Source organism: Mustela nigripes, chromosome 13 (genome assembly GCF_022355385.1).
Source record: "Mustela nigripes isolate SB6536 chromosome 13, MUSNIG.SB6536, whole genome shotgun sequence".
In the NCBI taxonomy this organism is placed as follows: Eukaryota; Metazoa; Chordata; class Mammalia; order Carnivora; family Mustelidae; genus Mustela; species Mustela nigripes.
This window is the reverse complement of record NC_081569.1, coordinates 49,322,684-49,335,895: the sequence shown is the minus strand read 5'-3', so window position 1 is coordinate 49,335,895 and position 13,212 is coordinate 49,322,684. Positions and strand designations below refer to the sequence as shown.

Below are 13,212 nucleotides of genomic sequence, written 5' to 3'. Positions count from 1 at the left end.
TCTGCACCCCCACACATGTATATTTTACATATTTAAATAGAAAAAAAAAAAACGGAAGAATGAGACCTCCAACTGCTCTCTCACCTAGAGCCAGCTTTCCATTCTTGCACCAATAAATGATTCTCTAAAGTAACCCTTTAGAGCTCCCCCACCTTCCTTTGTATACAAGCTGAGGCTTGGGTTTTTGCAGTTAAGAAGAGTTGAGGCACAGCATCAAAGAGAATAGAGGTTAGTGAGTATCCTGGAGCAGGATGGGAGGTCAGCCAAAGACCAGCACCTATGAACAAGAGGCATCCAGGAACAAAACCACAGAACTCCAGGCTAACTTGTAAGACAGTTCACCCACTTCACCCCTCCCCAAAGGACAGTTTTCCAGTGTCTTGCCTTGCCTTCCTCATAAGAAACAGAGCTCTGGCTCCTGACTTTGGGTGATAGAGTACAAAGAACAGTTGCCAGAATTGGAGTGGGTTGGTATGCATGAGTGGGAATGTGCCAACTGGCCAGACACCCTCATATTCCCTGCCCCGGACCTCAGGGAGGGGCCTGTGGCCACTAGCAAAGGTGAAACAAAAGGGGTGTAGACAGGGTTGACACCCTTAGGCCCCAGTCTTCAGGGATGCTTAAAGAGGCCAGTTGTTGATGATTTCCTTTTTATTTCAATTTCATTACTATCTTTAGATGTATTGAATGTCAAATACAGAATGCATTCTACTTTTACTATATAATTATCCAATTTGGGGAAAATTGTAATGTGGGTGAGGAGAGAGGGTGCAAACAACCTAATTGCTCTGGGCACCATTTACCCTGACCACACTCCTGACCTCTATTCAGAACTGATTCTCACTTTCCTGTTAGTCCCCAAATCTCTCTAGAAAGGTGGTGTCTCCCACGTTAGCATTTCCCTTAAGTATGTAAAGGAGTGTCCTTAAAGGTTAATATCTATCCCTCCTGCTGCAGTTTCACTGTTTTGTATGTAACTTCAGAGAATGACTCTTTATTTATTTTTTAAAATATTTTATTTATTTATTTGATAGAGAGAGATCACAAGTAGGCAGAGAGGCAGACAGAGAGATGGGGGGAAGCAGGCTCCCCTCTAAGCAGAGAGCCTGATGCGGGACTCGATCCCAGGACCCTGAGATCATGACCTGAGCCAAAGGCAGAGGCTTGAACCACTGAGCCACCCAGGCACCCCAGAATCACTCTTTAAAATCTCCTCATGAGTCCAGAATTTTCACGCTGACCCCACAAGGGGCTCATCACCATATTCTTCTAGTTATATTCTCCTTCCCGAGAACTCGGTCTTAGCTATCTTTAACCCATTGAGCCACCCAGGCGCCCTGCCTTAGCTATCTTGAGCTTCTGTCCCTGAAGTCAGGAAAATACGGCCCTTGAGAATGACAGTAGGAGAGAAACAGGAGTCCTAAGCCTGAAGTAGAGACAATAAGTAGGGAGTTTGTGGTTCCGCTTCTATGAAATCTGCTCACCTCTCTCCTGAGCTCTGATCTTAAGAACAGGCAGGAGCCACAGACCACTCCCTCCCTATGTAGTTACTACATAGAATCACAAAGAACACTGAGAGATACCAGAAGCAGGACCTGGAGAAAGTTAGGAAGAAACATGCCATCCACAGGAGGGCGCTGCACCCCCGCGGGCTAGAGGGGACTGTCTGCGACCAACACGGTAAAGAGGTCAATCAAGGACAGCAAACCCCCTCTGCCTTGCTCCCAGCAGAGAGCATCTCTCCCTCTTCCTAACTCTTGGGTTTCTCATGCTGACACAACTATAGGAGAGAGACACACAGTCACCAAGCACTTCATACACCAGCTCCCAGCTCCCAGATACACACACACTTCAATTTCCTCCCAATTCTGAAGATTACCTTGCTAACAGTGTTTTCTGGCAAACGTGCTGAGTAGACCCGCCTTCCCTTCCATAATGTACAACAACACCTTTGTTTGGTTTGTTGGTTTGTTTGTTTTAACTAGGCTTCACACCCAACATGGGGCTCAAACTTGCAACCCTGAGATCAACAGTGGAAAGCTCTATGGACTAAACCAGCAAAGTGCCCCTCACAACAGCATCTCTTGCTGGTCAAGGCTGTTGTTCATTGGAGTTCTCTGCTTTTTCCTCATGTTTTGTTTAACTAGGAGCTAACTGGCCCAGTGATTCCAATTATGCTCTTTCTTTTCTTTAGGGTGGCATTTAAGCACTCTTCGCTGCCTGCCCTGCATGCGTTCACCCAACAACCTTGCCATCAATAACCAGCTCCAGAGCTCTGCGAGTCACTTAATACCCCTGCCCCCTTCTGATCCTGGCCTACTGCATTTAAAATAGACTCAGGCCTATGAGAGAGTGATGAAATGCTCAAGAGTCAATAACATATTCCATGCCTCACTTCCATGTCGGTGTGTCAGCACCAGACATCAAGCCGCGTTATAATCCTCAGCTCAGTTTCATTGAGGAAAGCATGTCATTGTCTGTGGAGGTTCCATAAAGTAACCCAGCAAGTGACCTTGTAATATTCCATCCATGGTACTCTTACTAATAACAATATAAAGTGCCTTCTCGTGTTTTACTTCTTGTGTCCCCAAGAGCCCAAGAATCAGCCTGCAACAGTCACAGTATCCAAAGTCCTCTCGATGAGTATTGTGCAGACTTGTTAAAACACTTCTCAGAGAACCACAAACATAATCAACACCCCATGTCCTTGGATTCATGAAGGAGGAGAACTCCTTAGAGAAAATCCTTCTTTGTCCTATTACTCTCCTGAAGGAGTATTCAGACTGGGACCAACTATGAGCAAACCAACCTCTCTAGTAACTGGGTGAGGCCTGGCCTACTCATTGCACTGAACCATTTAAAATGGAATCTAGGTGCCCCCTAGGGAGGATCCTGCAGGAAGGTGATCACAAGATGTCCTTGGACACTTCAGTCAGCATTCCATACTTCCTTCTTAAGATCATGATGTCAGTGACATCTCTGACATCCTATGGCATTTCTCAAGGATCTACAACCAATAAGGAAGTCTCGTAAGACCTAAGAAGCTCCTGTCTTCCCAAAACTTGGAAATACTATCAATGTCAAGGGCAATACCATCCTATTGAACTAGGGGCCCTTGACTCTGTAGTCACATAGGGACAGGGAGCCAGGCCCTATCTGAGAAGAGAATGTGAGTTGGGCGGTAGGTTGGAGAGAAGGGGCATGATGCAGGCATACTCAGACAAAGAATGGCACTCAGTTCCTCTACAGTTTATTGTTACAGCAGAAGTCGTGGGACACAGGAGGGCACCCTTCCACACATAACACAGTGTGAGCCGATCCCCAAGATAGCCCTTCCCACCCCTATGCCAAGCCCCAAGCAGCCCTGCCCCAGCTTAGCTCCCTCCCCCTCCCACTCTAGACACACACTGTCTAGACAGCTACCAAAGTTAGTGCAGCCAATGGCCCCAGGCCCCTTCCTATTGCCCCAGCTCCAATCCTTCCCTCATACTTGTTCATTGCCCACCACTTCCCATTCCAACTTCCATTTCACACACCAGATGTTTCTATCTCATCCTGAGGACCACTAACCCACCAGTAAGCCTCCTCTGACACACATTCATTTAGGCCCATACTCTTCAGAGATCTGAAGTGTTAATGAAAAGCCATATCAGCTTTGGTGAATGGAGTCCCAGCCTCAAGTCCCCTACTCTTGCAATGGGATAAGTAGGGAGAGTGTGATGGAGGCACCATGGGGCAACTACAACCACCTCTTATCCCTTATCTATGGACACCTAGATTAGGGAGAGGGAACACATGCCCTCTCCACCTTAACATCAAAATGAGGGAGAGGGATAATTTCGGGGTCTGGGTCCCTAAGAGATATTAGGACATCTCTCCCAGGATCTGAGGGGAATCACAGGTTAGAGGTCAAGGTTAGGGTAGCAATCAAAGATCAAGATCATCTTTCCACATGATCTGCCCATCTTTCCTTACTCTGGCCCAGTGCCCTATGCACCTCCCAGGTTAGTGCTGGGGGAGGTGAGGTCTGGGTCGTACACCAGGGCAACAAAGGTCATTCAACAGGAGACCTCCATGGTATGCCCCGGGGGCCCTGAAGGGAGAGTCCCAGACTCGCTGCTCTGGGAGAGGGTGCGAGAACGGGACCGGTTGCCATCAATGGACGCCGCACTGGTCAGGGAGGCTGTGCGTGATCGTGACAGGCGAGTCATGCAGGATGAGGCCACTGTGGAGACAGAAGCGTAAGTGGCAGGCAGAAAGGAGGTGGGAAAGAGAGGCTGGCGACTCCGGGAGGGGTACTTGGGTGGGGATGAGAGTGACAAATGGGGATGCCGGTGGGGGAGGAAGGGGTCCATGATTTGGCAGACGGTGGTAAGGTTCAGAACTAGCCTGAAATGGTTCCTCCCACTCAGTGCCCATCCCTCTTCCTGTGGAGCAATCTCTTGCTCTCACGATAGCCTCTGACCCCCATACTCACTGTAGCCCATGCCTTGCAGGAAGTACTTGAAGGCCTCGGTCAGCTTGCCTGGCTGTGGAAATAAGATGAGCAGAGGGGGACAGACAGTGAGATGAGGTTCGAAGCCAAGATGGAGCCCAAGACCATGGCGGATTGGGGGTGGGGTGAGTGGCAAAGAGTATAGTTCAGTGCCGCTAACATCCCGTCTCATAGAGGTCAGTGGTACTCACCTGGGTCAGCTGGGGCTGACCTCCAGAGTCGGCCATCTGGTCAGGAGATGGAGACAGCCATACAGAAGAAGTGATACACACATAAATACAAGCAGCCATGCCAAGAGGTAGGAAAGGATCTCTCTTCCCTAGCTTCCCCACTCCAGGCCCCGAGGGTTTGTGGTCTTTATCCACCCTGCCTGCTCCTGTGCGGAACCTTGAAGGCCTAGAAGCTGAACCTAGAGAGCATCTATGTTTCCAGACAGGGGGTCAGGAGTCAGGCGGGGCCAGGAGTCAGGTAGCACCTGGAGTAGGGTCACTGACCTTGAGAAAAGAGGTCTGGGTGGGGTCCAGCTTTGAGTTACACTCCACCTAGTGTAAGCAGGAAGCTGAATGAATAGCGTTATACGCCCTGCGGCCTCTCCCATCCAAGGGACCCAGGGACCCAGATCACAGTTCCTTCCCCATCAGCCCCATACCCATTTCGTTCTTGGGCCCCACAGTCGCTCTCCCAGTTCCAAACAGAGCCTCTTGGCAAGATACCCCTCTGACCACCGGCCAAGGACTCCAACCCTCCCTTGCCCACCCCAAAATTCTCTACTGACCACTGCATCTTCATGGGGTGCTTGATCTCCTACCACCAGCATCACAGGGCACCTAGAGGCATAGTGTCGGGGAGAAAGTAAGCCTCCACGATTCCCTCCCCTGCCTCCCACAAGAGCAGCTGGAAATTGTTCGGCTCCAAAGAGGAAACAGTCTTCTGAACCCCACTAACCCTTCCAAGACAACCCAAAAGGGTAAGACTAGAAGGTGGAATTTGCTTCCTAGGATAGGGTGGGAGGTGACAAGAAAATTCCCTGTTAAAACACTCTCCTTCTTCTAAAGAATGTAAGCATCTAGGGAATATCCAGGGAGAGAGACAAAGCTTTACTCTTAAAGTCTTACTTGAAGGTGACAGCACCTCCACGCTCAAGGTTCAGGTCTCGGCGACTAGAAAGGGGTTCAAAGAAGAGCAGAAATTTTAGGCAGTTCCTTCACTGAGGAAGCTGTCTTCCTTCCAAAAATTATAGTCAACTATTAATAACTGAAAGTGGGAACCAAAGGGGAAAGTGGCCGCAGGCCTCAAATCCCGGCGGCCACTTGGAACCCAAGTCCCTGGCTAGAGGGCAGTGAAGGCAGAGGAATCATCTCTCTTCTGGGAACCCAAAAACCCAAGGGAAGTAAACAAGAAAAAGGGGGACAGCTCCTTACAATTCATCCCATGGGGTCTGGCCCACAGCTGCCCCAGTTGTGCGCCAGACCCTGCCCTCCCTGTGATTGCTCCTCCCTGTGATTCCCCAATCTCCCTGTCCTCCTCCCACCTGTGACCCGCGGCTGCTGCTTCTACCTTGCTCCCCCGTGCGCACACACACACACCACACACTCACTTGTTGTAGCTGTTCCAGTAAAGTTCAATGTTCTCCAGGTTGGGTGCATGTGTAATGATATTTCTGTACTTTTGTACTAACTCAGAATTTCCAGAGAGCTCCTCCTGAAGGAAAGAAAAGGGAGAAAGAGGGTTGAGAAGAGACGTCACCAGTTACGGGACGAGAAGAAGCAAGCCTTCTTTCTTCTCCAGATCCTATCCCATCTAAAGAAGTTGCTCCAAGCATTCAAGCCCCTGTCAGTCCCCTCCGCTTCTTCCATCTTCCACAACCACTTACCTGGCTGAAAAGATGTCCAAGGATCATCTCCGGAATGGAAGAGGTAAGACCTGTTAGCTATGAGGAAAGGGCAGGTGAGCAAGCTCAGAATACTATGAGGAGAAGGGACCCAGGCTAAAAAGTCACACGTCTTTCCTGCTCCGCTCCCCTTCCCAAGAGGGCCCTCCCACCCTGGACCTCAACACACAGGCCCCTCCAAACCTTGTGGGCTGCCCAGTCCATCCAACCCTTGGCATTGGGATCAATGTTGATGAGGACAAGACCCTCGACCGTATCTGGGTGGGTAAGCTGAGAAGTAGCAGAAAGAAGGGAAATCAGAGACTGGGCAGGGCCTTACTCCCTTCCCACTGAGCTCCAGCCAGTTTTAGGCTCCCACGGGCCCTGTTCCCCACCCTTATACCCAAGTCCTCCCCGCAAACACACACTAGCAAACAATATTCTACTCAGTCTTCCATGGGCCTTACACCTGCCTTTCCCTTGTCTGGTTTGGTTTGGTTTGGTTTTAATTTCTTACAGCGTATCGTGACAGGATATAGGCTCCAGCTCCAACACCAACTCCAATTATTGTGGAGAAACTGTGAAAGAGAAACGTATCTCTCACCAGCCCTGGTGTCCTAAAGTTTGGCCCTTCAAACTCGTCACCTCCCTCCCAAGGCCACATGCGCAAAGGACAGAACGCAACCTTCCCTGGAGGGGTGTGAAAAAAGGAAGGTGCCAAGGAGCTAACCACTGACACTGGTAGCCAGCGAAGGTCCCTGAAATCTACTTCAGCTGTCTCTTGGGGAGCTAGTATCTTGAAGAGTAACACCCATCCACCAGCCAACCAGACACTTCTCCTACAGAGCTCTGTGTCCATTTTTAATTCTCAGGAGCTAGTTCAACTTGTTCTGGTTTAGTTCCTGGTTCCTCGTGAGGGACCAGGAAAAGGGAACTTGAAGCAAGATGGGGGGAAAAAAGACATAACTTTGGTGAACAATAGGGAGAATGGGGGAAAGAAAGCAAAAGGTGAACCCGAGCTGCCCAGAGCTCGGGTGCCCAGGAAAAGCTGAGCCAGGGGCCAGAGCCCGGGGAGTCGTCAGCACGCCGCGTGCGTACCACCACGGCTCTCCAGAGGCTCACCAGGCTCTCCCTTCCTTCTCCCACTCTCCCTCACACCCAGGGCTTCCAGGCACCAGGTGTGTGTCTGGAGGAGGGGAAGTGGGAGGAAAAGAGACAAGTCTATCTGGCTTCTTGGGCTTCTGTCACCCCTCCTCTTCCTCTCTACCTTCCAGATCTGAGAAGCCCCTCCTCAGCCTGAGGCAGAGCCACGCAGAGCCGCTTCCTCTTCCTGCTTCTCTCCGTCAGGACCACATTGCTGACTCAAGTCCATTTCCAAACCTATCCCTCCTCTTCTCAACAGTCAGGTGGAGGCACAGAGGAGGAAGGATCTATCTAGGCCAGAGACTACAACCTGCCCAGGAACCCTGGTGGACATAGGACTTCTAAGGGCCCCCTTGTGCTGGGCAGAAAACTCTGGTTTTGAGGGGTTCCCAGGCCTCTCACTTTAAGTACTGCAGGATACAAGGGATCATGTCTGCAAGCTGGTCCAGAGATGGGTACTGATATCTGGGGAAGAAAAGAACGTTAAGAAAACACCAAGAAGCTGCCCCCAGTGCCTACACCTCAGGGTGCCCCACTCACCCTTTCCCGGAGCCTCCACTGTCCCCCCATTCCTCCTCCCCTGGTCCACTCTTCCTCACCCCTGCCCTGTGCCTCCAAGCATCGTGAGGAGGGAGGGAGCTAAGTCTCACCCCAAAGGGAACACAGGAGCCCCCTCTTCCATTCCAGGGGCATCCACGTGAACCCGCACGAAGTTCTGAATGATTTCCTGCATATCCCCGAACTGAAACAGCGGCTGGAAGCAAGATTTATCTAAACAGAATCCCCACCACCCCGACAGTAGAATCAGCCAGGGAAAAGCATCCCCAAGTCAGAACCCACCCTTTTTTATGCCATAGTCAGGCCAGGACAGAACTCGCCCCTTGATATACCACATGGCTCCCTTCCTGCCAATGCTGACCTTCCCCTCCCTTGGGGTTTTACCCTTCCCACCAGCCTCGTCCCAGAAAGGAGCGGGAGGGGAAGCTCAGGTCCTTACAGTTGAGTCCCACATCATGGTAGGTGAGTATCGCTGGGCGTTTGGGTTTGGGGGTCCCATAGACAGTAAAAGTGACAGAGCCATAAGGGGTCTCCACGGAGTGAGTCTGCAGAAAAACAGGTCACCATCAGGGAGAAGTTAGGCTGAGAGGAAAAAGAGGCAGGAGAAGGGTGCCCACAAAAGTCCCATAAAAGTCGGGGAGTTGGGGTGGGGAGGGGCAAAGAGAGAAGACAGAAACAAAGAATTAGAAATAGGGTCAGCAAGAATTTGGTGCAGGCAAATAAAACAGCAGAAAATGATTCTGAGGATGGAAAAGAATCATAAAGGATGGGAGAGCACCAAGGAATTCTGAGAAGGAGAGGTGGGGAGGGGCAAGGATTGAAAGGGAAGGAAAGGGAGCAGAGAGAGGAGAAAGAGCCTGGTAGCAGCCCTCTCCTTGCTGGGAAAAAGGAGAACCCCTCCTACCACCCTGGGACTGCCCCAAGCTGTTACCTGTCCCTGGTCCAGGAGGATTCGGGCAGCTAACTCAGCCTCCTGGAGAGACACACATACATACATACATACACACACACACACACACACACAAACAGATAGACACAGAGACACACAGCCATGTAGCCATGTAGAGTCACAGATGGAGAGACAAACACAGAAGAAAGGTTCGCAAAGAGACCAACAAAGACAAAAGACAAAAGAGATGACAAAAAGAGACATGGAGAGGATGAAGGTTAGTGTAGTGACAGGACAAAGGCCTGGACTCCCCTTGTGGTCTGTGGGGGAGAGACATGGCTACAGGTGGAGAAAACAGGGCTGTGGGTTAGAATGAGATTATGGGTTTGGGAAGGCAGGAGGTGATGGGGATGCCTGCAGGTCTGGAATTTGGGCCTTCCAGTCAGGGGTCTCTAATAACCTTGGCCATCTCAGGCGTCTGCCCCGGCAACAGCGGCTTCTCCTCAGTGATCTGCACCTCCTGCAGCTCCGCCATGGTGGCCTGGCAGGACGAGGAAACACCACGACTGGGGAGGTGGCCTCCACACCCGCCCATCTCAAGCACCTGGCTTCCTCTCTCCACCCAGGGCAATGCGGGGTACAGAAGGCCCCAGAGCTGACCACCTCAGGACACACACACAGCCTTTCCTGCCCCCCAGCTCCACATCCAGGCAGCTGGGAAGGAGGGCTGGTGGCAGAGGTCTCAGGATACCACTTCTCTTCCAACTGGCCATCCACAGCTGGCCCTCAACACCTACACCCCAGAAACCCCCTCCTCTGGCCTGGATGGAAATACTAGGGTGGGGCAGGAGTCCAACTCTGGATTTCCAGGCTGTATTCAGGGGCCACCCCACACTCCCAGAGTTAGGGAGGGATGAAACTTGTGGCTCAGTGACTGGGTACTCCAAAGATACCGTCGGACAGAACAGTGAAAGTTCATAATTAACTGTGACCTTCAACTAAGCCTCAAGGTCAGCAGCTCATTGGGAAAGGGGCTAAAAATGACCCAAGTATCATGACCAAGAAGGGGAGAGGGAAACAAAAAGAACAAGGGGCACCGTGTCCAACTGACCCAATGCTTCCTTCCCTTCCTCCTAAGACTGTCTTAGCATACATACATTCAACATTAGTGGGGTGGTGAGGAGCAGAACACCTGTGCAGATGGCAGTTAGGAGCCTGCAGCCTGGGGGTGGGGTCACTTACTGGGCTCCTATTGGCTCGATGCAGTGGGGTTAGGGGTCAGGGTTCTCCTCCTGGCTCCAGGGTCTGAGAAAACAAGGCAATGAGGTGAATGACATGGGAGACAGACGCTGGGTCTTTTAGAGACAGAAAGCCTCAGCCAAGATCTAGACTACGTGGGTCACTAACCCTCCCTAATCTGTAAGCCTGAGTCCAATGAACACATCTTCTCTAGGCTTCAGCTAGAATCAATACTGGCTGGAGGGGCCTGCGGGGCAACATGGAGAACAGGTATCATCAGTCCAGGCTGGGGGAGGAGAGAAGGAAGTGCTGATGTGGAGGAAAGAGCGTGGCTTGTGTCGGAACCTCTGGATTCTAGTCCGGGCTTTGCTGCTAAGGGTGTGACCTTGGCCCAATCAGTTACTTCCCTTGGCTTCAATTTCCTATTTGCAAACTAGAAGTGGGGACTAGGGGATCCTCAAGATTTTTGACAGCTCTCGAGTGAGATGAGGATAGCTGAGCACGACTGTTTCCCAGTTAAACATTTAAAAACAGCATTTAAAAAGCCCCGTTCCTTCGCGTCTCTCCTCCTCCCGGTCTCGGTGTGGGTCCCGCGAGCGGAGAAGGGGAGGGAGGGCGGCTCCACAATCTCCTCCCAGCCTCCCCGACGACCCGCAAGGGCCGAGCGCCAGCTGGGAAGGGATGAGTAGGACCGGCGAGATCGACCGGGCCCAGCACCGGGGACCTCTCCCTACAAGTCCCAACGCTGTCCGTCCGCGTGGGGACCAACACCCCCGCGCGGCCGGCGAGGAGCACCCTGGACCCTGGACACAACCTCGCGCACGCCCCAAACACGCCCTGCCGCTCGCGGAGCCTCCGCCTTTGTGCGCCGCAGCCCAGCGCCCCCTCCTTGTGGGCCTGTGCCAGCCAGCGGTCAGCTCCGAGGGATTGGGATCCAACCGCCCACCGGCCCGGCTGGCGCCATCCAGGCCCAGCGGCCCCTCGCCCGCCCCTCCCCCTACCTGCTGCCGCCGCGGCCGCTTCCACCTTCACTTGCCTTTGACTCTCCTGCACGCCCGGCTTGGACTCCCCACAGACCCGCCCCCGGCCCGCCCCAGCCCGCCCACGGGCCGACAGCTCCCTGCAGATCCGCCCCAGACCCCCAGTAAACACGCCCCCCCTTTTACCCCGCCCCAGGCTGTCTGCCACTCAGGGAGGGGCTGTGCTGGGGGCCCGAAGGGTACTCCAAGGAAGGAAACTGCTCTGGGTGCCTCCACGCTCAGCTCGCGCTCCCCACCACATACCCCCGCAACCGGGCGGTAGTGGGGTGTGCGGGGATCCCTGAGTCCTGCAGGGGATCCCCATGCCGGCCCTCAACACCGCCCCCACCCGTGACCTGGATCTGCCTATCGCACTGTGGTTCTTTCCTTCGCCCCCAGACTCAGTAGTGGGGACGGGTAGTAGGGAAGCAAACCCAGGGTGCTGGCACCCCATGATTCCGACTCGGCTTGCGGGTAAACACAAGCTAGGTTAAGGAAGGAGGAGGTGGGCGGGGATAGCCGCTGAGGAGGCGAGGGTCTCGCCGCCTGGGAGGGGCAGGTGTGCCAGCACCAAAAGAGCGGGGCAGGGGTGGAGGGCCGTCGGGGGTGCAGGAGTTTCAACTTCGGGGTGCCCAGGGTGTTGGTACCTCCTCTCTCTGCTGCGTCCAGACGCCTGCTCTCCGCTGCTCCCTGAGAAGTTGGAAAACAAGGCGGGGAGGGGGGGGCGGGGGATGCGGGGGGGCCGCTATAAATAGAGGGAGAGCGCAGGAGGGGGGGAGAGGATGGCCAACGGGGACTCCCGGGTCAAGGCCCCAAGGGGGGGGCGGAGGAGGGGCCAGGGACCCCCAGGGGCTCTGACTCTAGGGTAAACAGGCGCAGGGGGCGGAGTTAACTCTGCGGGGGTGGAGTGGGGGCTTGGGGAGGACGCTGTGTCCCGGGCTGGAACCCAAGAGACCCTGTGGCTTCGGCGCTAACCCCTCCTAGTCCGGCCCAGAGAAGGAGGGTGAGACCAGCTCGGCCCGGCTGAATCTCAGGGCCCAGGCAGTGGTTTCTCGGGGACTGCTGCGTGTCCCTCCAGGGCCTGAGGTGGGTTTGCCGTCCTAGCCTCCTCACTCACCCTGTCCTCCCCCAACAGTAGATGCACCCTCCCTGTGGCCCTAGAGGAAGGCCACTTGGAATGGAATAGTTGGGGGCGGGGGGTGGGGTGGGGGGGATTGCGTAGGGTTCCGAAGTTGTCTTAAGCACGAGGAAACCAGATTGAATTTCTCCCCACCTGCACCCTTCCAGCGCCCCCTCCCTGCCAGGGTCCCCACTCCATCTTCCTTCGGCCTGGTTACCATTTCGGGGGCTGGGCGGCTGGCCAGTTGGGAACAATGGCGAATGGAATTGGAGCTGCCAACCGCAACACCAGCACAGACTGCCCCCCCAAGACCCCCAAATTGCCCCCCCCCCCCCGCCCGGGGACCCCCCCCCCCCACCACCACCCTTCCCACCCACACCCCCCTCCCCTCCAAGGAACATCAATGCCCCTTTCATCCCCACTTGGCAGGGTCTATTAGAAAGAAGGAGGGGCCAAGAGGGAGGAGGTGACCCAAAGTAGGAGAACTGGTCAGGATCAAACCGGGCTTTCACAACCTCACATCTAAAGGACCCCCATACCTTCTCCCAGTTTGGAGCACGGGTTTTCCTCTGTTCCCTTCCCCCACTCTCTTCATAACTGTTTCCCTCAGAAACTGGCCCAGAAGCTGGGCACCCTGGCAGCTTGCCTAGTCCCCGCTCCCCTCTGGACGCCAGATTAACACTCTCCTGGACAAGGAAAAGCTTGCTGGCATTGGGATCGTAAATAAAGCTGTGTAGGACAGGAGAGAGATCTCAACAGCCCTCCTGGAGCTGGCGAAGAAAGAATGCCCAGAGCAAGATCCTCTGCCTTCCCTGCCACAATCTCAGATGTGTCTAAAGTAGTCTTACTTGGAGTGGGGGAGGGAAGGACCTGGAGGTT

At 53.7% G+C, this 13,212-nt stretch overlaps 1 protein-coding gene across 5 annotated transcripts; it reads right to left on the bottom strand.

Moving 5' to 3' along the window:
* Positions 1–3,233: 3,233 nt before the first annotated feature.
* Positions 3,234–11,964, bottom strand: NDRG2 (NDRG family member 2). 5 transcript variants are annotated; one of them, XM_059372410.1, is made up of 17 exons: positions 11,861–11,964; positions 10,198–10,260; positions 9,416–9,496; positions 8,998–9,039; positions 8,506–8,611; positions 8,159–8,279; positions 7,911–7,973; positions 6,883–6,943; positions 6,570–6,656; positions 6,369–6,425; positions 6,093–6,196; positions 5,611–5,655; positions 5,271–5,322; positions 4,990–5,037; positions 4,687–4,722; positions 4,478–4,529; positions 3,234–4,225 (listed from the first exon to the last, which is right to left on the bottom strand). In XM_059372410.1, exons 3-17 carry the CDS (start codon positions 9,488–9,490, stop codon positions 4,059–4,061), a joined length of 1,116 nt encoding a protein of 371 aa, XP_059228393.1. In that variant the 5' UTR covers positions 9,491–9,496; positions 10,198–10,260; positions 11,861–11,964; the 3' UTR covers positions 3,234–4,058. The 5 variants fall into 5 exon arrangements, with proteins under 5 accessions (XP_059228393.1, XP_059228394.1, XP_059228396.1 ...); XM_059372411.1 differs by lacking the exon at positions 11,861–11,964 and adding an exon at positions 11,196–11,285; XM_059372413.1 differs by lacking the exon at positions 11,861–11,964 and adding an exon at positions 10,363–10,441.
* Between the last annotated feature and the right edge of the window lie 1,248 nt (positions 11,965–13,212).

What these genes read in the sequence shown, in the direction of transcription:
- NDRG2 (XM_059372410.1), bottom strand. Translation starts at nt 9,490, where the DNA reads ATGGCGGAGCTGCAGGAGGTGCAGATCACTGAGGAGAAGCCGCTGTTG. An exon ending in GGAGGTGCTGTCACCTTCAA is followed by an intron (nt 5,323 to 5,610) that starts GTAAGACTTTAA and finishes CTATGCCTCTAG; the next exon opens with GTGCCCTGTGATGCTGGTGG. An exon ending in CACCCCATGAAGATGCAGTG is followed by an intron (nt 5,038 to 5,270) that starts GTCAGTAGAGAA and finishes TGCTTACACTAG; the next exon opens with GTGGAGTGTAACTCAAAGCT.